The sequence below is a fragment of the Saccopteryx leptura genome, chromosome 3 (assembly GCF_036850995.1).
Source record: "Saccopteryx leptura isolate mSacLep1 chromosome 3, mSacLep1_pri_phased_curated, whole genome shotgun sequence".
Taxonomy (NCBI): domain Eukaryota; kingdom Metazoa; phylum Chordata; class Mammalia; order Chiroptera; family Emballonuridae; genus Saccopteryx; species Saccopteryx leptura.
In genome coordinates this window covers 256,979,844-257,006,934 of record NC_089505.1, presented here as the reverse complement: position 1 = coordinate 257,006,934, position 27,091 = coordinate 256,979,844, and the positions used below count along the sequence as shown (strand labels likewise).

Below are 27,091 nucleotides of genomic sequence, written 5' to 3'. Positions count from 1 at the left end.
GTTTAAGTAAGGAGAAATCTGCATATGTTGTATCTTTAGCTGGAGTCCTTTAACTTGATATGACTAATTTCAGGGCACATTGTTGTGTATTTTCTCTGTATCCTAAGTTTGAACATTGCATTTTCTTTCTTACATGTATGTAAGCCGTAGTAAGTTTATCATAAATCATTATTATTAAAGTATCATCCTCCTTTAAGGTGAGAAGGAGCCTATTCTAAGGAGATTAAGGTACAAATCAAAAGGAGATTTTAATTTTTTTTCTTTGTAGAGCCAGGAAATGTCATTTCAATTCTTATTTCTTCAGAGTTTTTGAAAATGGACTCATTGGTAAGTATTAATAAAAGATCTAAGTTCTTCTGTTCACCCATGCTTGCTTTAACATTTAACTTGATTTTTTCTTCAAGTATTAGAAAATTCTAAGGCATCTTTCAGAAGTAATTGTTAATTCAAGAGTGTGAATAAACTGCTCATGTTTGAAGGCATTTTGTTCTGTTCTGTAACTGGTTAAGGCTACTATGTATTATTTATGTATGATGCCTATAAAGTGAGCAGTTTATCCTCAAGGAGTGGCTCTCTGTTGTACTAAATGAAACTAAACAGAATTAACTACTCTAAAAGGGATTTTGCTTTAAAATCGTAATAAATGAAAATTTATAGAAATATATTTTTTCACTGTTTAAGTAATTTCTCTAAGCAAGTTTTGCTAATTTGTATCTTTCATTTATAGTTCAGCGAATTAAGAACGAATACCGGGGCGAGGAAGGAGAGAGGGGGTGGGGGGAGGGTAGGGGCACAAAGAAAACCAGATAGAAGGTGACGGAAGACAATTTGACATTGGGTGAGGGGTATGCAACATAATCATAGGTCAAAATAATCTGGAGATGTTTTCTCTGAACCTATGTACCCTGATTTATCAACGTTACTGCATTAAAATTAATAATAATAATAATAATAATAATAATAAAGGGGGGGACCTGACCTGTGGTGGCGCAGTGGATAGAGCATTGACCTGGAATACTGAGGTTGTCGGTTTGAAACCCTGGGCTTGCCTGGTCAAGGAACACATGGGAGTTGATGCTTCCTGCTCCTCCCTCCTTCTCTCTCTGTCTTTCTCTCTCTCTCCTCTCTAAAATGAATAAAGTCTTTAAAAAATAGGGGGGAGGGTGAAAGGCAAAAAAAAATAATAATAACATACACACACACACACTACACACACACACACAAAAGAACGAATACCTAACTATTATTAAGCAATATAATTTTATATGTTTAAATCAGATGTTCATGTTAATTGCTTAACAGTAGTTGATGAAATATATATAAAAGCACAATATATACATCTACATATCAAGCTTTAACATTAAATATATTTGTTTTCTTTTTTATATAATGATTTACCATTCAAATGTTTTTATAGGTTTTATGGTTTTACTATATTTATTTTTTTAGATTTTATTTATTGATTTCTAGAGAGAGGAGTGAGAGAGAGATGGGGGAGAGAAGCGGGAAGCATCAATTCATAGTTGCTTCCTGTATGCGCCTTGACCAGGCAAGCCCAGGGTTTTGAACCACTGACTGACGCATCCACTGCACCACCACAAGTCAGCCTGTGGTTTTACTTTAAATAAATATTTGCTTTTAGTCCCTGATGAGAAGACAGAGTGCAGAATGCTCCTTTGCTATGTTTATAGATAGGAAATTTTTTTATTTTACATGACAGAGAGAGGGATAGATAGGGACAGACAGACAAGAATGGAGAGAGATGAGAAGCATCAATCAGTTTTTCGTTGCGACACCTTAGCTGTTCATTGATTGCTTTCTCATATGTGCCTTGACCGCGGGCCTTCAGCAGACCAAGTAACCCCTTGCTTGAGCCAGCAACCTTGGGTCCAAGCTGGTGAGCTTTGCTCAAACCAGATGAGCCTGCGCTCAAGCTGGCAACCTTGGGGTCTCGAACCTGGGTCCTCCGCATCCCAGTCTGACGCTCTATCCACTGCACCACCGCCTGGTCAGGCAGGAAATATTTTTTGTTTGAGGTTTTACTAGTTCCCTGGATTCTTTCTACTCCTTAATTCCTCCCCCTTAATTTGCTGATATTAATTACTTCAGGGAAGGGTTACAGAAAAAAAAGAAAAAAAAAATTGAAAGAGCCCTTAACATTTGAGTTTTGAAATCTAAACCCTAAAGGATCATTTTTATGCCATAAGTAAAATATTTTGAAGAATACAGGATTAGCCAATGCTAGTTTTCCCCAAAATCCAAATCCACCTCAAAAAGTAAATAAATTACCTCAGGCTGAAAAAGGGGAATGAAAGTAAAAAAGCAAGCAGGATATAACTGAGAAAACCCTGAAGTAACTGAAGGTAAGTTTCTTCTACTAAGATAAATGCAAACTTAAAATTGTAACTAAGTTTAGTGATAAGTGATAAGAAGTAACATATCTGTACACTTGAGTTTCTGAACTCAAGGTAAGATTTATACCTGCCACGACCATGAAAGTTGCTCATTGCATTATTGTTTGGAATATTTTAAGAATGTTGAAAAATAGTTATTCTAGCCATATGCATGTATATATGGCTAGAATAATTGTGTGTGTGTGTACAAATTTGACCTACTGGAACACTTTGGAACTGTGTATATAAGCCAAATGGGCAAAACCCAGATAGTACCTAGCAATACATGGATAAGCTTTTAATGAATTTATCTTTGAAAGGTATTGATATTACATCCTTCATGCTACTATTTTCAACATTCATTTTCTATTTTGTTTTTTAGGTTGAACAATGTCTTCAGTATTGCCACAAAAATATGGATGCCATATTAGCTACCCCATGCAACATGAACTGTATTAATGCAAATCTTCTTACACATATAGCTGATGTATTCACACACAACGAAGTTGATGACTTAAAGGACAAGAAAGATAAGTTTAGGAGGTAATTTTTCAGTTTAAATCTAGTGTTTCTTTTAGGAAAAAATAGTATTTTTCATTTTAGTAAAATATATTTTTAGATTATATTTAGAAATATATTCCGTTTTATTTTAAATGAAGTAAGTACATATGAGCTTATTGTGGCAGTTAATTATGTGAAAAATTATTAAGACGGGCCTTAGTAGAAAGGGGAAGAGTGGTGTGAGGTAGGGTCAGCAGTGGTCATGTCACATAGGGGCTGTATCAGTGATAGCAAAGGGTGTATACTTTATTGTAAGAGTAAATGGAAGCGGAGGAGTGGCGTGGTCTGATCTGTTAAGAAGTCATTTTGGTGGCTATGTGGAGAATAGATTATAAGGCTATAAGAATCAAGGAGACCTATTAGGAAGGTAGTGCAATAGTCTGGTGAGAGACAAAGGGCCAGGACTAGAGTGAGAGCAATAGAGCTGAGAAAATGTAGATGGATTCAGAATAGGTTATTAAAAAGAGTTGACAGATTCTCAAGTAGAATGATGTAGGAGGAAAGAGTATTTTAGTGTAATAACTAGGTTTTATGGTTGGGCAACTAAGTGGATGGTATTGTAATTCACAGAGAGTGGAAAGATTGAGATGAGATGGGTTTGGGTCATATTATGATTATTTAATATATTTAATATACTTTTAGGCATCACATAAGATGGCAGGTAGATAGTTAGATATACAAGTCTGAAGTTCAAGTCAGAGGTCAGGGCTTAAAATACAAATATATGTATGGTAAGTAGATTAGGTTTGAACTGAATGAGATTTCCTAGCAAACTTTCCTTTCTCCACTGAATTGCAGTGGCACCATTATTATAAGTTAGGTGAATGTATTATATATGTGAGGTTTGTTTCTGAATTCTCCATTTTCTTCTGTTGATTTATTTGTCAAGACATATCAGTAACACACTGTCTTAATTGTGGTGGCTCTATAATATTTTTTAGTGTCTAAATTCTTCAGCTTTGCCTTTCTACACGATTGCTATTTTAGCCATTTTTGGTCCTTGCATTTCCATATAATTTTTATAATCAGCCAACTATTATTTCTTTCTCTCTCTCTCTCACTCTCTCACAAAAACACTTGCTAGAATAATTTGGGGTTGATATTGAACTTGTTGCTTTGTGAAGATTTGACATCTTAATATATTGAGTCATTCAGTTCATATACATGGTATAACCCTTCATTTATTTTAGCAATGTTTTATAGTTTTCAATGGAGAGATATTTTTTATTTTTTATTAAATTTATTCTTGAGTATTTAATTTTTTGGGTGCTGTTGTAAATGCTATTTTTTTTTCTTTCTTTTTTTTTTTTTTTTTTTTTTTTTTTTTTTTTTTGTATTTTTCTGAAGTTGGAAACGGGGAGGCAGCCAGACAGACTCCCGCATGCGCCTGACCGGGATCCACCCGGCACGCCCACCAGGGGGCAATGCTCTGCCCATCCAGGGTATCACTCTGTCGCGACCAGAGCCACTCTAGCGCCTGGGGCAGAGGCCAAGGAGCCATCCCCAGTGCCCGGGCCATCTTTGCTCCAATGGAGCATCAGCTGCGGGAGGGGAAGAGAGAGACAGAGAGGAAGGAGAGGGGGAAGGGTGGAGAAGCAGATGAGTGCTTCTCCTGTGTGCCCTGGCTGGGAATCGAACCCGGGACTCCTGCACACCAGGCCGACGCTCTACCACTGAGCCAACCGGCCAGGGCCGTAAATGCTATTTTTATTTATTTAATTTTCTGATTATTAGCAAGAGAATATTGGTAAAGACAATCCAAATTTAGAGGTTCAACAGAGGAGTGTCGCCAGTGAGGCACCCGAGAAGGAGGAGCCAGTGAGTTGAAGGAAAGAGGGTTTCAAACAGGAGGAAGCGATTAAGTGATTAATATTTTTTAGTGTCTAAAAATAGAGTAAGATAAGGACAGAAATGTGACCAGTTAGATTTAGATAACATTTTTCCAGATGATTTGCTCTGAACAATTGCTGAAAAATTTAGCAGTAGTTCTTAGGGATAGGTAGGCTCAATAGAGAAAGAGAGAGAAAGAAATAATAGGTAGGCTGATTATAAAAATTATATGGAAATGCAAGGACCAAAAATGGCTAAAATAGCAATCTTGTAGAAAGGATTTTGTTAAAGGAGAGAAATATTAGATTTTATTTATTTGATGACCAGGATGATTTATTAGAGTGGGAGGAATTGATCATGTAGGGGGTGATCCAAGAGTTTAGTCCTTAAGGGAAATGAGACAGAAGGAAATTATCCAAGAGCTAAATATTTGAATATGAGATTAGGGTCCTAAATCTGGATCTGGCCTTTAATAGCAGATGTTACATGAGGGAACATGGAGATAGAATGATACACTTGGAATTAATGACAATTATTTTGATTATAATTAATTAATTAAAAGATTTAAAGTTCAGTCATATTATACATGATAGTAAAGTATTAATATTTATTGAATGTGTAATGCTATGTTTTGCAGTCTTTTTTATTATTTATTTATTATTTTAGAGAGAGAGAGACAGGCAGACAGAAAGGGAGAGAGATGAGAAGCATCAACTCTTAGTTACAGTACTTTAGTTGTTCATTAATTACTTCTCATACATACCATGACAAGAGGCAGGGAGGAGCCTCAAGCCGAGCTAGTGACCCCTTGCTCGAGCCAACAGCCTTGGGCTTCAAGCCAGTGAGTGATCTTTGGGCTCAAGCCAGTGGTCATGGATCATTGATATGACAAGCTGGTGAGCCCGTGCTCAAGCCAGCAACTTCTGGGTTTTGAACCTGGGACCTCAGCGTCCCAGGCTGACACTCAATCCACTGCACCCCCACCAGCACCAGTCAGGCTATGTCTAGCACTCTTTAAAAACATTATCTAATTTAACCCTCTTTAAAACTTAGGAGTTTGGAATTATTAACCCCACTTTATGGATGAGAAAACAAAGTTCAGAAAGGTTAAGTTGCTAAATCACATACCAAGTTATCAGTAGACCCAGAATTGTTAAATTTCCAAAATCTTTGACCTTGAATATTCCAGTAACAAAGAACTAAAAGAAAGGTAGATATTCAGTGGTCTTTTTTTAGATTTTATTTATTCATTTTAGAGAGAGGAGAGAAAGAGACAGGGGGTAGGAGCCGGAAGCATCAACTCCTATGTGTACCTTGACCAGGCAAGCCTAGGGTTATTGAACCAGCAACCTCAGTGTTTCAGGTCAACACTTCATCCACTGCGCCACCACAGGTCAGGCTCTTCTTACTATTGTGAAAACAGATTCTTGATCAAGCAGTTCTCAGTAGGAGGTTTATTTACTTAGCACACTAAAACTGTATTTAGTTATAAATTCCCAAAGAGAATTAATAAATCTGAGGATGTATTAACCTTATTTTCTACATGTACAAATAGGTTATCATTTGTGTTCATCACTATTAAGTAACTTTAGTAGATATAGGAAATTAATTTGTTGATCATTTGTTGTTAATAGTAAACTATTTTGTAAGAAGATTGAGAGACTTTTTGATCCTGAGTACTTGAATCCAGACTCTCAGAATAATGCAGCGACATTATACAGGTATGGTGACATGTTTTTCTTGGGTAGGCTATATGATAATAGCTATATTCTTTAATTTATGACATTAAAATTTTTCTTCTTGTGTCTTTTTGTATCTTTTTTTGTTATAGATGCTGTTTGTGTAAGAAACTTTTAACAAAAGAAACAGAAAGAAGAATTTCTTGCATTCCTGGAAAAATTAATGTGGATCGACATGGAAATATTGTGTACATTCACATAAGGTGTAGTGAGAATAAAATACAACTTTTCAAATGTGAATTACTAGTGTATTTATGGAAGTATAATTACTACTATAAGGAATAGGATATATATTCTGTGTGTGATTCAACTTTGATTTAAAAAGATAACTATTTTCCAAACAAAGTTGTTTTAAAGGCTATGTTTTATTAATTGGGTAAATATCAGTATGTTTTTAAGTTTTAAAAGAATAAAAATGATTGTGCATTTAAATCAAGATATTCTTATCAGTACCATTAAAAGATTTCTTTTCACTAACAGTTTAGTTATCTATATAAATGTTATGTTGAACTTGACAAGAGAACCAATTTTATTTTCAGGTGAATTTTGATAAATGAGGAAAATTATCTTTAAAATTGAGTTTTCCATAATCTATATATTCTTCATACTTTGTTAGAACTCCATTAATACATAGTTCTTTTTTATTCTCCTTTAAGTTCAAAGCCAGTTCTTGTTCTGAGCTGGAGGGAGAGTGTTATAAAATGCTATGATGTTTCAAGAAAGCAAAACTTTAAAATATATGTTTTCTCTGACAATGTCCTACTACTAGATATTTACCCAAAGAGGTAATATTGGATTAGTGAAAGCACTAATCTAAAGGACATCTATTGCTTTATTGTTTACATTTTTAAAAAGGAAACACCCAAGTGATTAAATAAACTATATCTATACAATAGCATAGCTATATAATGCACATCTAATCAATTTTTAATGTGCAGCCTTTGAGAATAATGTTGTAAAAGAATATATACTTACATATAAGGTTATTAGTGGTAAATTAAGTGAAAAGATCAATTTATAAGACAAACTAGAAACATGTTCACTAAAATATTAACTGTGGTATTACCTTTGAGTGGTAGTATTATGGATGGTTTTAATTTTCCTTGTGATTATTCTTTTTTCTATATTAAAAATGTCCAGCAATTTTATTAAAAAAAACTACAAATATTAGATTTCATATTTTAAACATTAAAACAGAAGTCCAGAGAAACATATTTGATTCTAATATGAATAGTATTATAAACTTTGAAATGTTTCATTTTTCTCTCCATACAGTTATCAGGAAATCTTTACCAGTTATTGTTAGCTCCTGGGGTTTTATACTTTTTTGTCTTGAGACTTGGTTCACCTTTTAAAAATTATGTCCATTCTGATGGCTATAACTATTATATATTCTATATATATTTCACAGTAACTATGTGAAAAAATTGATATTAACTTCAACAGCCATTTTATTTCATTCAAAGTATTTTTCAACAAGTCAGCTATTGATGACATTTTAAAAATTGTCTTTAACTTAAAACAGATGTGCCTGTGTAATTTGCAGTAACATGATGGTATTTTGTTATTTGTTGAACTTAGGATAAAAATAACAAAAGTTAGAAAAGCTTAAGGGAGGACTTGGAAATAAAATAGAAACTTGCATTACATATAACCATAGTAAATAGGGTTTTACGCCTTTGCTATTTTTAGAGTTTATCTTACTTAACTTAAAAATGTATATTACCAAGACCTGATTATATATTATTATGTTATTCAATTATTATAAAATGCCTTTTGAGAATAATATAAAGAACTAACTCATTAATGAAATGTTTAGAATCAGCAATAAGTAACAACTTATTAAACAATAGGTACAGTTAGAATAAAGCAACATATACCAAAGTCCTAAACATTAGCCTACTCAAACTGTATTTAGTTTATCACCCGTTATGTAGCTTAGCAAAATAACTTAACATTCAACCTTCATACCGTTTTCAAAAGAATAAACAGACTCCCAAATGAAACTTTATCTACCACTCACTGTAGTCCATCTATCCAGTAGCCATCAGTTGGAAAATATTCTTGGATCTAAGCCACAAGTTTAAAAACATTTGCTTTAAACAATTGTTAAAATTTCTTGCTTGTAGAAATAATATAATAATTGAGGTTCTTTCCCAGAGATAAGACTTGGGATGTTCATGAGTATTTGAATGGTCTTTTTGAAGAATTAAAATCTTGGAGAGATGTATATTGGCGCTTATGGGGAACAATCAACTGGCTAACTTGTTTGAGATGCCATCAGGTGAGCTTTTTAAAAAATATCCTGCTTTGCAGACTTTGAGAGTAGGCTCTTTTGTTATATGCTGTTTAATTAGTATGTTTGGATGTGTTTTGACAATATCTGACATCTTTTTAAGAAATCAGTGGTGAAAAGGTGCTATGAAACGTTGCTTACATCTGACTTAATTTCTCTTACTACATTTCTTCCTCTTTATTCTCATTGTTGAAACAATCAGTGACTTGCCAAATTTTTAGAAAACTAGCAGGTTGTAGGTGACCAAATACATTTTTTCAGTGGAAAAATACAGAGTCCTTATTGCCTTTAATTATTTCCAGCCAAACTATTTCTCTGTTAGTCCATACATTTTTTTAGACATCCAGAAACTCCTTTGCAGATAGGGAGCTATTTATATTTCTTGTTATAACAGTTGTGTTCCCAAAAAGGTTCTGTAAATTTCTTAATAAATGAAGTCTATAATAAAAGCTTAAGAAAGCTTGCTATTTGAAGGTACCTGTAATAAATTATTTTACAGAATAAATTGCTCTTTATACATCACAATCATTCCTAATTAGTCTTATGTGTAAATCCAGAGTGTTCTATGTAAAATTTTTTATGAATCCATAATATTTTTCTGCCACCAGTAATTTTCTTTCTTCTTCTCACATGAGTAATGATTTCCAATAGAGGGAAGGAAGAGCTGCTTATTAAAACCTTCAGAGTGAGATTTCTCAAACTGTATAGGTTTATGCCCAATGGACTGCCTACGTCCCCACTATTTAAAAAATTGGATTTATTGATGTATAATTTATAGACAGTAAAGTTTACCTTTATACAATAAAATGTATTCCTTTTATAAGGTTTGACAAACCCAGTCATTAAAGACCATCACAAGCAGAGCATGGACCACTTCTATCACCTTAAAATTTTCTTGTGCCCCTTGTAGTAAGTTTCTTTTCCCATCCCAGACTCTGGCAACCTCTGACCTATTTAAGCCTCTTTATAATTTTTTTTTTTAATTTTTCTGAAGTTGGAAACAGAGAGGCAGTCAGACAGATTCCGGCATGCGCCTGACCAGGATCCACCCAGCATGCCCACCAGGGGGCAATGCTCCACCCATCTGGGGCATTGCTCTGTTGCAACCAGGGCCATTCTAGTGCCTGAGGCAGAGGCCATGGAGCCATCCTCAGTGCCCGGGCCAACTTTGCTCCAATGGAGCCTTGGCTGTGGGAGGGGAAAAGAGAGAGAGAGAGAGAGGAAGGAGAGGGGGAGGGGTAAAGAAGCAGATGGGCGCTTCTCTGTGTGCCCTAGCTGGGAATTGAACCTGGGACTCCTGCACGCCAGGCTGACGCTCTACCACTGAGCCAACTGGCCAGGGCCTCTCTATAATTTTGACTTTTCCAGAATGTCATACAAATAAATTATACCATATTTAACTTTTTGAGTCCACTTTGTAGGTGTTTCTTGTTGGAGGTCATTATGAAGAAAGCAACTATAGACATTCCCTACAGGCTTGCATGTGAATATAGGCTTGTATTTCTCTTGGGTAATAACCTAGAAGTAGGACTGCTGAATTGAATGGTAAATATAAGCCTAACAATCTTCTAAAGTCCGTAAACTTGCATTCCCTGAATTGTATGAGAGTTCTAGTTGCTCCATATCTTCATTGGCACTTGATATTGTCAAGTTAGTTTTCAGGTTGTTTTTAACTTAATAGGTATGTATGGTCCTACCCACAGTGGAGTATCACTTATAATCAGGATATCAGGCTTCTAAAACCCGACTTGTTCAGCATGTCAGAACATAGAAAATTTGAGGGATTTCCCCCCCTTCATAGCAAATTAAATATTGATTTTATTTGTAACATTTAATATTTATTATAGAGAGTTCATAAGCTCAAAAAATAGTTTGTATGCAAAATAAATGTGTATGAGTATTCACCTTATAGCTTTTATCAGACTTGAAAATTTTAGTTAAAAACCAGTGGAAGCCTGGCCTGTAGTGGTGCAGGGGAATAGAGCCTCTACCTGGAACACTGAGGTCACTGGTTCAAAACCCTGGGCTTAGCCCTGGCCGGTTGGCTCAGTGGTAGAGCGTCGGCCTGGCGTGCAGGAGTCCTGGGTTCGATTCCTGGCCAGGGCACACAGGAGAAGCGCCCATCTGCTTCTCCATCCCTCCTCCTCTCCTTCTCTTCTGTCTCTCTCTTCCCCTCCCGCAGCCAAGGCTCCATTGGAGCAAAGTTGGCCTGGGCACTGAGGATGGCTCTGTGGCCTCTGCCTCAGGCGCTAGAATGGCTCTGGTTGCAACAGAGCAACGCCTCAGATGGGCAGAGCATCGCCCCCTGGTGGGCATGCTGGGTGGATCCTGGTCGGGCGCATGCGGGAGTCTGTCTGACTGCCTCCTCATTTCCAACTTCAGAAAAATACAAAAAAAAAAAACCCAAAAAACAGAAAAACAAACCCTGGGCTTGCCCAATCAAGGCACAACAAGCAATCAGTGAACAACTCAAGTGAAGCAACTATGAATTGATGCTTCTCACTCCCCCTACGTATTATCTCTGTAAAATCAATAAATTCTTAAAAAAAAAAATTGAAAATCATAACTGGAGCTAGCAACTGAGAATTCTGAATTATAGACTACATTTTTGCCTTTGTGTTCAAGATCAGTGCCTAAAATGATTAATTTTGTTATTTTCTTGTCTTTTTTTAGCGAGAAAGAAACAGAGACAGGAAGGGAGAGAGATAAAAAGCATCAACTCGTTGTGTCACTTTAGTTGTTCATTGTTTGCTTTTTCATACGTGCCTTGACTGGGGCGATGGGCGGGGGGCTCCCGCCAAGTCAGTGACTCCTTGCTCAGTCCAGCGACCTTGGGCTCAATCCAGCGACCTTGGGCTTCAATCCAGCGACCTTGGGCTTCAAGCCAGTGACCTTTGGGCTCAAGCCAGCAACCATGGGATCATGTCAATGATCCCATGCTCAAGCTGGCGACCTCGGAGTTTTGAACCCAGGTTGATGCTTTATCCACTGCACCACTGCCGGGTCAGGCAATTTTGTTATTTTCTTTAAATTATTTCACCTACTTATAAACATGTCTGAAACCTATTTTATAATTAAACCTTGGTAAGTTTTTTCACCAATGAATCAAAATTATTCCATCATTTTCATTAATACTAATGCTAAAAATATACCTTAAAATTTTGTCAAAGAATAATTGAGACAAAATTTTATTATTTTTATTGAAAACTTTTTATGTGGTTGGCCAATTGTAAAATTAGATGTGCATCAGGATCAATTTAATTCATCTGAATTTTGAGTAAAGTGTTTTGTTTTTAGTAGATTTATTGAGTATAATTATATGCCATAAAGTTCATTTAAGTATGCAATTTAGTAAATTTATAGTTGTGCGGCCAGCACCACCATCCAATTGTTTAGTACATTCCCATCACCCCAAAAAGATTTCTTGTGTCCGTATGCTGCTAGAGATTTGCCATTTCTATACATTTTACATAAAAGGAACAACAGTATGTGGTCTTAAATATTTTTGAGATATAAATTTCAATATGGGGATGAGTGACTTTATATATTTCTTTTATTCAGGTTTTTCTCTGTATAGAATTTTCACACTGTCAGTATCACTCAGAAGCTGTGGTTTATCCTCCTGCAGCAGGCTCACTGAGTACAATGGGCACTGGAATTTATCCCTGCTGTAACCAAAAGGTCCTTCGGTTTGATCCTACCCAGCTTACAAAGGTAAATGCTGAATGTTGCCCTTTCATAGTTACAGTGTTCACTAATACTTTTCATTTAAATATTTTTCTCTTTTATTGTTTTAAAATATAAAGGTAATACATTCATGTAGGATTAATGGTATTATAGTATTGCAATGAACATCCTTGCAAATATAGCTTGGTGCAATACGTGAGTATTGCTATAGATTTGAGTTCTTGATCACTAACACTTTTGTAAATGTTATATAATTAAATTTCATGGGTGAAAGGTCACTGGCTTGAACAAGGGGTCACTGGCTCAACTGGAGCACCCCAGTCAAAGCACATATGAGAAAGAATTTATGATTGATCTATTAAAAAGCATTTACAAAAACCAATTGTATTTCTTTAAACCAATGGGGTTAGAAAATGAAATTTATAAAGAGAAACCATTTACAGTAGCCTTAAAAATATCAGGTACATAGGAATAAATCTAATATGTGCAAAAATTCTGTAGAGAAAACAAAATATTATTGAGAAAAAATAAAGAGGCCCTGGCCGGTTGGCTCAGCGGTAGAGCGTCGGCCTGGCGTGCAGGGGACCCGGGTTCAATTCCCGGCCAGGGCACATAGGAGAAGCGCCCATTTGCTTCTCCACCCCCCCCTCCTTCCTCTCTGTCTCTCTCTTCCCCTCCCGCAGCCAAGGCTCCATTGGAGCAAAGATGGCCCGGGCGCTGGGGATGACTCCTTGGCCTCTGCCCCAGGCGCTAGAGTGGCTCTGGTCGCAGCAGAGCGACGCCCCGGAGGGGCAGAGCATCGCCCCTGGTGGGTGTGCCAGGTGGATCCTGGCCGGGCGCATGCGGGAGTCTGTCTGACTGTCTCTCCCTGTTTCCAGCTTCAGAAAAATACAGAAAGAAAGAAAGAGAGAAAGAGAGAAAGAGAGAGAGAGAGAGAAAGAAAGAAAGAAAAGAAAAAAAGAAAGAAAGGAGAGAGAGAGAGAGAGAGAGAGAAAGAAAGAAAGAAAGAAAGAAAGAAAGAAAGAAAGAAAGAAAGAAAAGAAAGAAAAGAAAGAAAAGAAAGAAAAAAAGAAAACTAAAAGTGGATTATTGTACCAGATTCATAGATTGGAAGATTCAATATTGTAGAGCTGTACATGTTCCCCAAACTGATCTATATATATTAATGCAATCTCAGTAAAAATCCTAACGACTTTTTATTGGGAACTTTGCTAAGCTGATACTAAAATGTATATAGAAATTAAGAGGGCCAAGAATAGCTAAGATACCTTCAAAGAACACTAAGATAGACGTACTTGCTCTTCCCAATATCACAATTTATTTTGAAGTTTTGGTGATTAAGACAGGTGATACTAAGAGTAGATAGATAGAAAGGGACCAATAGAAAAGAATATAGCCTGACCAGGCGATGGCGCAGTGGATAGACCATTGTACTGAGATTCAGAGAACACAGGTTCAAAACCCTGAGGTCGCCAGCTTGAGCCCAAGGTCATTGGCTTGAGCAAGGTGTCACTCGGTCTGTTATAGCCCCCCCGATTAAGGCACATATGAAAAAGCAATCAGTGAGCAACTAAGATGCTACAACGAAGGACTGATGCTTCTCATCTCTCTCCCTTCCTGTCTGACTGTCCCTATCTGTCCCTCTCTGTCTCTGTCACACACACACACACACACAAAAGGATAGAGTACTCAGAGCCACTGAATACTTGACTGTGACATAGGTGTCATTATAGAGCAGTGAGCAAAGGATAGACTTTCCAGTAAGAGGTACTGTGATATTGGGGTATCCATACAGGGAAAAAAATGGAATTAGAGTCTAGCCCAATATGTGTGTGTGTGTATGTGTGTGTGTGTAAAAGACCTGTCTGTGAAAGAAAAACTAATAAAGCTATTGAAAGGTAATACCATAAAGGAAGAAATCTTAAATTCAAGTACAGCAACTACATTAAACAGAAACTAGGAAAGAAACTCACAGGTGGGACCAGATGTTATCAACACCATCTCCATAGAAGGTTGATATTAAGATTTTTTTAAACTTTTGCATATCATTAATAAAAAGACAATAAGAACTGCACACAACAAAGTACTTTGTTGTTGTCTAGTAAACATGAAAAGGAGCTTAACCTCATTTGTAATTGAGAATAAGCAAATAAAAAACAATGAAATACCACTGCAAGCTCATTAAATGACTGAAAATGTCTCACCAAGTATTAGTGAGGATATGGATTAATGAGAACTCTCATGCACTGCTGATAGTGATATATTTTGGTACACATGAGTACTTGTGTGCCAGGAAACATGTAAAAGAATGTTCATAATAGTATTATTTGTGTTAGCTCCAAACTGGAAACAACCCGTCTGTCAACTGTGGAATAAATAAATGTATGTATATTCATACAAAGGAATACTGTATATTAAAGCAAATGTTAGTTACATGCAATAATATGGTTGAAGCATAAAAACATAATGTTGAACCAAACAATTGAGGCAAAACTAAGCTGTAGTATTTAGGGATACATCCTTAAGTGGTAAAAAGATAAAAGCAAGAAGTAAGTAAATACTATAAAAGTCAGGATAGAGGTTATCTTTTGGGGTAACAGAGGCAGTCATGGGCCCATGAGGACTCCTTGGGTGTTGGAAATGCTCTATTTCTTTTCTTTTTTTCTTTTTTTTTTAATTTTTTTTTTTTTTTACTTTTATTAATTTTTAGAGAGGAGAGAGAGTGAAAGAGAGAGAGAGAGAGAGAGAAGGGGGAGGGAGGAGCAGGAAGCATCAACTCCCATATGTACCTTGACCAGGCAAGCCCAGGGTTTTGAACCGGTGACCTCAGCATTCCAGGTCGACACTTTATCCACTGCGCCACCACAGGTCAGGCAGAAAATGCTCTATTTCTTAATGTGAATGGTGGTTTCATGAATACTCTTGGATATTTTTGAACATTTATGTTTCATGTTCTTTTCTGTGTTGTCTTTTCCTAAGAAAGCAAGCTAAAATGGTTGATAGGAAGAGGCAAAGAACAAAAACATACAGTCATCTTTAAAGGAATGTTTCTTTAATGATCCAACCTCTCTAATTTAGTGTCTCTTGTACAACAGGGTTGTAAAGTGAGGGACCACATGGTTGCTCATCGTGGTCAAGGTGAAGATGGAGATTTGCTGTCCCATCCGACTGCTAGAATCCTGGATGATCTGCTCAGACACAAAGATGTCATTGTTGTGCCTTTTTCTAAAGATACAGTTAGGTGAGGCAGTGGGAGGGATGCTGTACCGCAGCTTCATTCAGTGAGTCCCAGCTCAGGATCCTGTATCCTTAGTGCTTCCCCCAGTTACTCATGTCAGTTCTCATATAGTTTACATTATTTCAGATAGCCTAACTGAAATTAGGTTAGCTTAACAGTAAGAACAAGCAGGTGTGTATTTTATAGGAAAAGCACTTCAAAATATTGGAGGTCCAGAAGAAGAAAAACTAATAAAAGGAGTCCTTGGTAATTGAAAGGTTGGGACCCACAGACCAATTTTCAAGGTTTTTATTTTTCTTTTCTCAAGTTACTTAAGGTCATCTTAAATACTTGATTGACACAACTAGAAAAATAATTGGTGGTTGAGGTCATCTTTATATAAATTTAAGCTCCTTGAAGTCATTAACTTCTGAAGTTACTTCTAGCATCTTGCAACTACAGCAGGCTGTCGAGTTGAGGGACGGAAGACCTTTTAATAAAGGCTCTGCTCAAAGCAGTACCCAGTATAGAAGCCCATTTCACCACCTGGCAATTATGATGCTCCCCCACTAGGGGCTCACTAGGTGAATTAAGAAATGTAAATTTTGCCCTGGCCGGTTGGCTCAGCGGTAGAGCGTCAGCCTAGCGTGCGGAGGACCCGGGTTCGATTCCCGGCCAGGGCACACAGGAGAAGCGCCCATTTGCTTCTCCACCCCTCCGCCGCGCTTTCCTCTCTGTCTCTCTCTTCCCCTCCCGCAGCCAAGGCTCCATTGGAGCAAGGATGGCCCGGGCGCTGGGGATGGCTCCTTGGCCTCTGCCCCAGGCGCTGGAGTGGCTCTGGTCGCAACATGGCGATGCCCAGGATGGGCAGAGCATCGCCCCCTGGTGGGCAGAGCATCGCCCCTGGTGGGCGTGCCGGGTGGATCCCGGTCGGGCGCATGCGGGAGTCTGTCTGACTGTCTCTCCCTGTTTCCAGCTTCAGAAAAATGAAAAGAAAAATAAAGAAATGTAAATTTTGAGGTGGCACACCTTATACTCAAGAACTGTATTTCTACAGAGGAATTTATAAAATATTTACAATGAAATATAAATCATTTGCATTTAAATTCTTAAGCAATTGAAAACTTCTTTGTAAAATTTTTTTTTCCTAGTGATTCTGGGGTTGGTACCTGCGATGAGAAGGGTCTGGACTGTGATGTTTTACTGGAGCCAAATATGCCACGGGGCCCCAAGAGTGGGGAGCTCAATGCTGTGAGTAGCTTGTTTCACTTGTTCTTTATTTATATAGACAATTAATGACATTTCATCTTAGACAGAAACCTGATCAGTTTAAACTGAAGTAGAAATTTTTAGTTAATATTTACTGACAACCTGATCATAACAAGGTGTTATGCTGAATTAATAGGACTATAAGGATAATAAGAAACGTTCATTATCCTCAAAGAATTAATAACTAATCAACTCATTTAGGGAAAAAATATAACATGGCCTTCAAGGTTTTTCTTATGGACAGTGATTTGAGGAATGAAGATAATATGAATGTATGTATATTTTATCCACTTCTAGTCCTATACCAGGTGTCCCCAAACTTTTTACACAGGGGGCCAGTTCACTGTCCCTCAGACCGTTGGAGGGCCGCCACATACAGTGCTCCTCTCACTGACCACCAATGAAAGAGGTGCCCCTTCCGGAAGTGCGGTGGGGGCCGGATAAATGGCCTCAGGGCCACAGGCGGCCCTCAGGCCGTAGTTTGGGGACGCTTGCTATAAACTTTTTTGGTATGAAATTCTTTTTTAATTGTATAAGAATGCATTTAGTTTTTCCAAAATTTCAAAACTGAAATATGACCCGGAAGCTTTGATTCCTGTTGCTAATAACCAGGGAGTCTGTTTGCTGGTGAGCTTCCTGCCTTTGTATTGGTTGAGGTGGCATTTGCTTGAGAAAGTTAAATACTCTCTGTAAAATGGGTTATAAACTCCAGGTGGCTATATGTTTTCAATCATTAACATTTATTTATAAGTTACATGCAAAACAGAAAATTAAATTTCTTGTATATTCATAAATAATCTGGTTATTTGTGTGTGTGTGTGTGACAGAGACAGAGAGGGACAGATAGGGACATACAGTAAGGAATGGAGAGAAATGAGAAGCATCAATTATTTGTTGTAGCTCCTTCGTTGTTCATTGATTGCTTTCTCATATATGCCTTGACCAGGGGCTACAGCAGGGGTCCCCAAACTTTTTACACAGGGGGCCAGTTCACTGTCCCTCAGACCGTTGGAAGGCCGCCACATACAGTGCTCCTCTCACTGACCACCAATGAAAGAGATGCCCCTTCCAGAAGTGCGGCGGGGGGCCGGATAAATGGCCTCAGGGGGCTACAGTTTGGGGACGCCTGGGCTACAGCAAAGCAGAGTGACCCCTTGCTCAAGCCACCGACCTTGGGCTTAAGCCAGCAACCATAGGATCCTGTCTATGATCCCACACTTAAGCCAGCGACTCCACGCTCAAGCTAGTGAGCCCACGCTTGAGCCGGCCACCTCGGGGTTTTGAACCTGGGTCGTCTGGACCCCAGTTTGATGGTCTATCCACTGCACCACCACCTGGTCAGGCTATAATCTTGTTCTTTAATTTACGAAAATATAAACATTAAGAGTGATTGAAATAGTTCAAAAAATAATTAAAATTATTTTATGCCTTTATGTGATTTAGTTCTTCAGAAATTACATTAGAAAATGATTTTTTTTTTTTTTTATAAACATAGGTCTTCTCTTGACAGGGAATATAAAACATTATATCATTTTCAGTGTAAATTTGAAATTATGTTTCAACATGAAAGGGAACTATATACTTTCCATATGGAAATGAGGAACTACAATCTGGGTAGATGCAGATTTATTAATCCCTTAATCTTCTTTTTATAGTTTATATCACTGAAAAACTGGACTCTGCAACTGGTAAGTGAACAACTATATTCCATTTTCATGCATCTCTTCCTAAATTAAAGTTCAGTTTAATGTTATCAACATCTTATGTTATAGACTTTAGTTAAATGTATATCAACCTTTTCAGTGTCTACCATTTTGTACTTACTTAAAATGTCATTGTTTAAACAGACACATACTCCATTATCTGGCTACATAATCCACAAATCTACTTACATGGTTATTCAAGTTATTTTTTTTGTTTCTTGTTTGTTTGTTTTTGGGGTGTTTTTGTATTTTTCTGAAGTTGGAAACGGGAGGCAGTCAGACAGTCTCCCATATGCGCCTGACCGGGATCCACCCGGCATGCCCACCAGGGGGCGATGCTCTGCCCATCTGGGGCGTCGCTCTGTTGCAACCAGAGCCACTCTAGCGCCTGGGGCAGAGCCACAGAGCCATCCTCAGTGCCCGGGTCAACTTTGCTCCAATGGAGCCTTGGCTGCAGGAGGAGAAGAGAGAGACAGAGAGGAAGGAGAGGGGGAGGGGTGGAGAAGCAGATGGGCGCTTCTCCTGTGTGCCCTGGCCGGGAATCGAACCTGGGACTCCTGCATGCCAGGCCGACGCTCTACCACTGAGCCAACCGGCCAGGTCCTTTTCAAGTTATTTTTATGTTGTATTTAGAACACTGAACAAAGCAACAAATCTATAATTGGAATTTTCCAATTATTTGGTTGTTTGGTTGGTTAGTTGATTTTTTTTTTAATTTTTCAATTTTTTTTACAGGGACAGAGAGAGAGTCAGAGAGAGGGATAGATAGGGACAGACAGACAGGAACAGAGAGAGATGAGAAGCATCAATCATCAGTTTTTCTTTGCGACACCTTAGTTGTTCATTGATTGCTTTCTCATATGTGCCTTGACCGCGGGCCTTCAGCAGACCAAGTAACCTCTTGCTCAAGCCAGCAACCTTGGGTCCAAGCTGGTGAGCTTTTTGCTTAAGCCAGATGAACCCATGCTCAAGCTGGTGATCTCAGGCCTTGAACCTGGGTCCTCGGCATCCCAATCTGACGCTCTATCCACTGTGCCACCGCCTGGTCAGGCTGATTTTTTTTTTACCTGTTTTTCATTACAATGCCACTTCCATCAGTATTCACAAAAATAGAATGAGAATTTGGATCAGTGGTGACAGACAGTAAGGTGAATAGATACATGAAACTGATATGGATAAATTTAAGTAATACAGGACCCCACTGACCCAGAGAATGTGCACATGTGCTTGTTTATTAGACTACTTTAATATTGGCAATTATTATATTTTATTTTTAATATCAAGGAACATACATTCAGTTGAGTGATAAGAGGTATAAGTCAGCAAATACTGAGTGCCTATTAGGTGCTCATCACTGCTAGAAATTTATGAAGGAAATAAATAAAAAATATTTGAGGTAATGCGATCCTGTCCTAAATATAGAAATTCTTATGTGTGTTTTCTAAATGTTATGCTAAGTAGTGGTCATTTCATCAGCTTTTATTTGGCTCATTCATTGAAAATAAATTTAGATAAATGTGTTTGAAAAAATTTAATAGAGATGTGATAATACTGCATTTTTAATAGGATGTATATTTCTTTTTTTAAATTCAGAAACAACAGTCATTATTTTCAGAAGAAGAAGAATATACCACGGGGTCTGAAGTCACTGAAGATGAAGTTGGAGATGAAGAAGAAGTATCCAAGAAACAAAGTACATTGATTTCTAAGTTAAAATTAAGCCTTACTTTTATGAAGGGGCTTGATTCTGAATGCTTTGGTGCAAGGGATGAGAAATTGGCTCTATAAATCTACATGCTAGGCTATAACACGGAAAACACAAATAAAGGAGGCTCCATCAAGATTTCCTCACCCTGACACTAACACAGAATACTTAGAAAATTATAAAGAAAGTACAGTGTACTGAGAGATAATCCTCCAAGTTTTTATTTTGGGTATAACTTCAGGGTTTCTCAAAATGTATGACTCACGTCAGTGTGAGATGATTTGAAGTGACAGTGAACCATTAAATAATAGTCATCAGAATGTGACTTTAAAAAAATTAAAAATATGAGGCCCTGGCCGGTTGGCTCAGTGGTAGAGCGTTGGCCTGGCGTGCAGGGGACCCGGGTTCGATTCCCGGCCAGGGCACACAGGAGAGGCGCCCATCTGCTTCTCCACCCCTCCCCCTCTCCTTCCTCTCTGTCTCTCTCTTCCCCTCCTGCAGCTGAGGCTCCACTGGAGCAAAGATGGCCCGGGTGCTAGGGATGGCTCCTCGGCCTCTGCCCCAGGTGCTGGAGTGGCTCTGGTTGCAACAGAGCGACGCCCCCTGGTGGGCAGAACGTCGCCCCCTGGTGGGCGTGCCGGGTGGATCCTGGTCGGGCGCATGCGAGAGTTTGTCTGACTGTCTCTCCCCGTTTCCGGCTTCAGAAAAATACAGAAGAAAACAAAAATTAAAAATATGATTTTAGTGCCTGACCAGGTGGTGGCATAGTGGATAAAGCGTCTGGGATGCAGAAGACGCAGGTTCGAGACCCCGAGGTCGCCAGCTTGAGTGTGGGCTCATCTGGTTTGAGCAAAGCTCACCAGCTTGAGCCCAAGGTCACTGGTTTGAGCAAGGAGTTACTCGGTCTGCTGTAGCCCCCCGGTCAAGGCTCATATGAGAAAGCAATCAATGAACAACTAAGATGCTGCAATGAAGAATTAATGTTTCTCATCTCTCTCCTTCCTGTCTCTCTGTCCCTCTCTCTGACTCTGTCACAAAAAAAAAATAGGTTTTATACAACTAAAGAATAAACTCGTGTCAAAAGTTTTCAACTCACTGGTGAAAGAAATAGCAGAGAAAAGTTGTTCAAAGAGCATTTGAACATTCAGGTTTTCCTACAAGGCAATAAACCCATAAACTTTGGGGTTATCATTTCTACTAGATAGAAATAATTTGCTTATCTATTAGACACAAAGATCTGTAAGTTAACATGAAACTTCATAGAATCTGGGCCTTCTGTCAATAGTAGGTAGGAAAGTCAAACACAAGGATATTCCCTTAAAGAATTGAAATAATCCTTATGTGGGCCTGTTTAACAGTCCTCCACTAGGACAGTGAAAGAATGTGCAAGCCTCCCTTCATCTTATTTCCTACTTTTATAGAATTTTTTTTTAAATGTAGTCCCTTATCAGTTATTTTTCAATACTAATTAGTGAAGGAGAAGATGCTGCTATATTGTACGTTTTTTTTCACAGTTGATTGAGGTATACTTTATATCTAATAAAATTCACCCTTTTTTGAGTGTACACATTGATAAATTTTGGCATACAGTTGTGCAACTGCCACCAAAATCAAGACCTAGAGCATCATTCCAAAAAATTACCCTCCTGCCCTTTACACTCATTTTCTTTCCCATTCCCAACCCCAGGCAGCCACTATACTTTTTGTCACAATGACTTACCTTTTCTAACATCTCATGTAAATGGAATCACGACTACTCTTTTGTGTCTGGCTTCTTTTACTTACGATGTTTTTGAGACTTGTCCACATTATGTGTATCAGTAGTTTGTTCCTTTTTATTGCAAAGTAGTCTTCTGTTGTGTGAATGTATTATAATTCGTTAATGCATTCACCATTTCATGGGCATTTGGGTTGTCTCCAGCTTTTGGCTCTTATGAGTGATGTTTCTGTGAACATTTGCACACAAGTCCATGTGGACATATGTTTTAATTTTTCCTGGGTAAGTAGATACCTAGAAATAAAACTGCTGGGTCATCTGGTAAATGTATGTTTAACTTTATAAAATACTGCCAATCTGTTTTGCAAAGTAACTATACCATTTTGCATCCCACTAGCAATATATAAAAACTCCAGTTGCTATACCTTTATATTAATACTTGGTATTATTATTATTTTTTTAACTTTAGCCATTCTACTGGTTGTGTAGTTCTCTGCATCTTTTCATGTGCTTATTGGCCATTTGTTTATCTTTTTTGAAGTGTCTTTTTAAATTTTTTGCCTGTTTTTTAATCGGATTGTTTGCCTTATGATTGTAAGAGTTCTTTATATATTTTTGGATATCATTCCATATGTTTTTCAGGTATTTTCCTCTAGTCTGTGATTTGCCTTTTAATTTTATTAATGTTGTCGTCTGAAGAGCAAACATTTTTAATATTTTGAGGTTTAATTTTTTAGTTTTCATATTTTGTTTCATGTTTTAACAGCCAAGAAATCTTTGCCCACCCCAAGGTCATAAAGATTTTCTGCTTTGTTTTCTTTTATAAGTTGAATGATTTTAGCTTTTATATTTAAGTCTATGATCCCTTCCAGGTTAATTTTTATGTATGATATGAGGTAAAAGTCAAGCTTTCTTTTTCTTTTTTCTCTCCATAGGCATAGCCAGTTCTTAGAACCATTTGTTGAAAAGACTGTTCTTTCCCTATTGGACTACTCTGACAGCTTTGTTAAAAAAAAAAAAGTCAACCATTACATATGGGTCTATGTCTGAACTCTTTGTTCTCGTCCGTTTTCTTGTCTACTGAATCTTATGTCTCTCTGTACATCAGTATATCAACACCACACTGCCTTAATGTTTGTAGTTTTTAATAAGTTGAAATCTGGTTGTATGAATACTCCAAAATTGTTCTTTTGTTTTAGATTCCTTTGGTATTTCTAGGTGCTTTGCATTTCTTATGCATTTCAGAATGAGTGTGACTATTTCTACAAAAAGAACTCCTGGGAGGCCCTAGCCGGTTGACTCAGTGGATGGAGCAGGGGTCCCCAAACTACGGCGGGCCGGCCGCATGCGGCCCCCTGAGGCCATTTATCCGGCCCCGGCTGCACTTCCCGAAGGAGCACCTCTTTCTTTTTTTTTTTCTTTATAAATAAATTTTTATTAATGTTAATGGGGTGACATCAATAAATCAGGGTACATATATTCAAAGAAAACATGTTTTGCTGCCACACTGGCCTCTGTTTATTACAAATTTTCTGTTTGCTTCCATTTCCTTTTCTTTTTGGAGTTTTGGCTTACCTGTGTCTTAAACCACAGCCCCACCTCTTCTATAGGGCTTGGAGTTGTCTCCTTTCTTTGGTCTTGGCGTATTCAGGGTGATCTGAGGCAGCTGTGTTCTGTGCAGCCCTGGTGCTTCCTGGAATCTCTGTCTTCCCAACTTTGGCCTAAAGGCCTTCACATTAGACTATTGCTATACCACCTCCCCCCTTCTCAATCACCCACTGGAGTGCCACATTTGTTACAACTGATGAACCTACACTGGCACATCATTATCACGCAAAGTCCACAGTTTATAATACAGTTCACTCTCAGTGGCACATTCTATGCCTTTTATAACATGGATACTGAATGTATAGCAGTATAGTATCATACAGAGTGGTTTCACTGCCCTAAAACCCTCTGTACTCCACCTGTTCTCTGGTCTCTCCCCAAAGCCTCTGGCAACCACTAATCTTTATTTCTGTCTCCATAGGTTTGCCTATTCCAGAATGCTGTATAGTTTGTCATAAACTATGTAGCCTTTTAGATGGACTTCTTTTAGTTAGTGATATGCTTTTAAGGTTCCTTCATGTCCTTTTTTTTTTTTTTTTTTGTATTTTTCTGAAGCTGGAAACGGAGAGACAGTCAGACAGACTCCCGCATGCGCCCAACAGGGATCCACCCGGCACGCCCACCAGGGGCGACGCTCTGCCCACCAGGGGGCGATGCTCTGCCCCTCCGGGGCGTCGCTCTGCCACGACCAGAGCCACTCTAGCGCCTGGGGCAGAGGCCAAGGAGCCATCCCCAGCGCCCGGGCCATCTTTGCTCCAATGGAGCCTTGGCTGCGGGAGGGGAAGAGAGAGACAGAGAGGAAGGAGGGGGTGGGGGTGGAGAAGCAAATGGGCGCTTCTCCTATGTGCCCTGGCCGGGAATCGAACCCAGGTCCCCCGCATGCCAGGCCGACGCTCTACGGCTGAGCCAACCGGCCAGGGCCCTTCATGTCTTTTGATGGCTTCATAGCTAATTTTTAGTGCTGATTAATGTTTTATTATCTGGATATAACACAGTTTATTTATCCATTCCTCTACTGAAGGACATCCCAGTTGCTTTCAGATTACTAGCTACTTTTCAGAAAGTGACTTAGCAGCAATTATGCTGAGACTCCAATCATTTGGAAGAAATTTCAGATATTTAAATGAGTCAATTGTTATACTCCATCCCAAAAAGGCCTTGTGGTATTTCATCCTGACTGCACCCTGAAGTCACTGGAGAGGTCTTAAACATATTCTGATGCTGGGTCTCGTTTCAAGCAATTCTAAAATTCTTTTAGTTTTTTTATGTGCCACATCTTCTTTATACAATCCTCTATTGAAGGGCTTTTTGGTTGTTTCCATGTCTTGGCCACTGTGAACAATGCTGCAATGAACATGGGGCTACATGTGTCTTTGTCTTTACATATCAATGTTTCTGAGTTTTGGGGGTATATACCCAGTAGAGAGATTGCTGGGTCATAAGGTAGTTCTATTTTTAGTTTTTTGAGGAACCACCATACTTTCTTCCATAATGGTTGTACTACTTTACATTCCCACCAACAGTGAATGAGGGTTCCTTTTTCTCCACAGCCTCTCAAACATTTGCTATTACCCGTCTTGTTGATAATAGCTAATCTAACAGGTGTGAGGTGGTATCTCATTGTAGTTTTGATTTGCATTTCTCTAGTAACTAATGAAGATGAGCCTCTTTTCATATATCTGTTGGCCATTTGTATTTCTTCCTGAGAGAAGTGTCTGTTCATGTCCTCTTCCCTTTTTTTTTTTTTTTTTTTTTTTTTGTATTTTTCTGAAGCTGGAAACGGGGAGAGACAGTCAGACAGACTCCCGCATGCACCCGACCGGGATCCACCCGGCACGCCCACCAGGGGCTACGCTCTGCCCACCAGGGGGCGATGCTCTGCCCCTCCGGGGCTTCGCTCTGCTGCGACCAGAGCCACTCCAGCGCCTGGGGCAGAGGCCAAGGAGCCATCCCCAGCCATCTTTGCTCCAATGGAGCCTTGGCTGCGGGAGGGGAAGAGAGAGACAGAGAGGAAGGAGTGGGGGGGGGGGTGTGGAGAAGCAAATGGGCGCTTCTCCTATGTGCCCTGGCCGGGAATCAAACCCGGGTGCCCCGCACGCCAGGCCGACGCTCTACTGCTGAGCCAACCAGCCAGGGCCCTCTTCCCATTTTTTATTGGATTGTTTGTTGTTGAGTTTTATGAGTTCTTTGTATATTTTGGATATTAGGCCCTTATCTGAGCTGTTGTTTGAAAATATCATTTCCCATTTAGTTGGCTGTCTGTTTATTTTGTTATCAGTTTCTCTTGCTGAGCAAAAACTTCTTAGTCTGATGTAGTCCCATTCATTTATCTTTGCCTTCACTTCTCTTGCCTTTGGAGTCAAATTCATAAAATGCTCTTTAAAACCCAGGTCCATGAGTTTAGTACCTATGTCTTCTTCCATGTACTTTATTGTTTCAGGTCTTATATTTAGGTCTTTGACCCATTTTGAATTAATTTTAGTACAAGGGGACAAGCTGTAGTCGAGTTTCATTCTTTTGCATGTGGCTTTCCAGTTTTCCCAGCACCATTTGTTGAAGAGGCTTTCTTTTCTCCATTGTGTGTTGTTGGAGGGGCACCTCTTTCATTCGTGGTCAGTGAAAGGAGCACAGGATCCTGGAGTACTGTATGTGGCGGCGCCGCAAAGCACTTCTGGTGACGCGGGACACATGTCTCATGGCTCCAGAAGTGCGTCATATCACTTGTTACGGCTAGCAGTGGCAAATATGGAACCGGACATTGACCATCTCATTAGCCAAAAGCAGGCCCATAGTTCCCATTGAAATACTGGTCAGTTTGTTGATTTAAATTTACTTGTTCTTTATTTTAAATATTGTATTTGTTCCCGTTTTGTTTTTACTTTAAAATAAGATATGTGCAGTGTGCACAGGGGTTTGTTCATAGTTGTTGTTTTTTAAGATATTTATTTATTTATTTACAGAGACAGAGAGAGAGTCAGAGAGAGGGATAGATAGGGACAGACAGACAGGAACGGAGAGAGATGAGAAGCATCAATCATCAGTTTTTCATTGCGACACTTTAGTTGTTCATTGATTGCCCTCTCATATGTGCCTTGACCGTGGGCCTTCAGCAGACCGAGTAACCCCTTGCTTGAGCCAGCGACCTCAGGTCCAAGCTGGTGAGCTTTGTTCAAACCAGATGAGCCGGCGCTCAAGCTGGCGACCTTGGGGTCTCGAACCTGGGTCCTCCGCATCCCAGTCCAATGCTCCATCCACTGCGCCACCGCCTGGTCAGGCTGTTCATAGTGGGGTTTTTTTATAGTCTGGCCCTCCAATGGTCTGAGGGACAGTGAACTGGCCCCCTGTGTAAAAAGTTTAGGGACCCCT

At 38.8% G+C, this 27,091-nt stretch overlaps 2 protein-coding genes across 4 annotated transcripts in view; both read left to right on the top strand.

Moving 5' to 3' along the window:
• The window catches only part of REL (REL proto-oncogene, NF-kB subunit), a 428,703-nt gene that overhangs the window by 206,271 nt on the left and 195,341 nt on the right, over positions 1-27,091 (top strand). The gene's annotated exons all lie outside the window — the stretch shown is intronic.
• Positions 1-27,091, top strand: part of SANBR (SANT and BTB domain regulator of CSR) — a 108,792-nt gene that overhangs the window by 69,334 nt on the left and 12,367 nt on the right. For all 3 annotated transcript variants that reach the window (XM_066378195.1, XM_066378194.1, XM_066378196.1), the window contains 10 exons: positions 269-327; positions 2,776-2,936; positions 6,419-6,505; positions 6,616-6,726; positions 8,684-8,807; positions 12,381-12,533; positions 15,602-15,747; positions 16,875-16,974; positions 18,648-18,680; positions 20,289-20,388. In XM_066378195.1, coding sequence (XP_066234292.1) covers positions 269-327; positions 2,776-2,936; positions 6,419-6,505; positions 6,616-6,726; positions 8,684-8,807; positions 12,381-12,533; positions 15,602-15,747; positions 16,875-16,974; positions 18,648-18,680; positions 20,289-20,388 — 1,074 coding nt within the window. The remainder of the gene's footprint in view (positions 1-268; positions 328-2,775; positions 2,937-6,418; positions 6,506-6,615; positions 6,727-8,683; positions 8,808-12,380; positions 12,534-15,601; positions 15,748-16,874; positions 16,975-18,647; positions 18,681-20,288; positions 20,389-27,091) is intronic.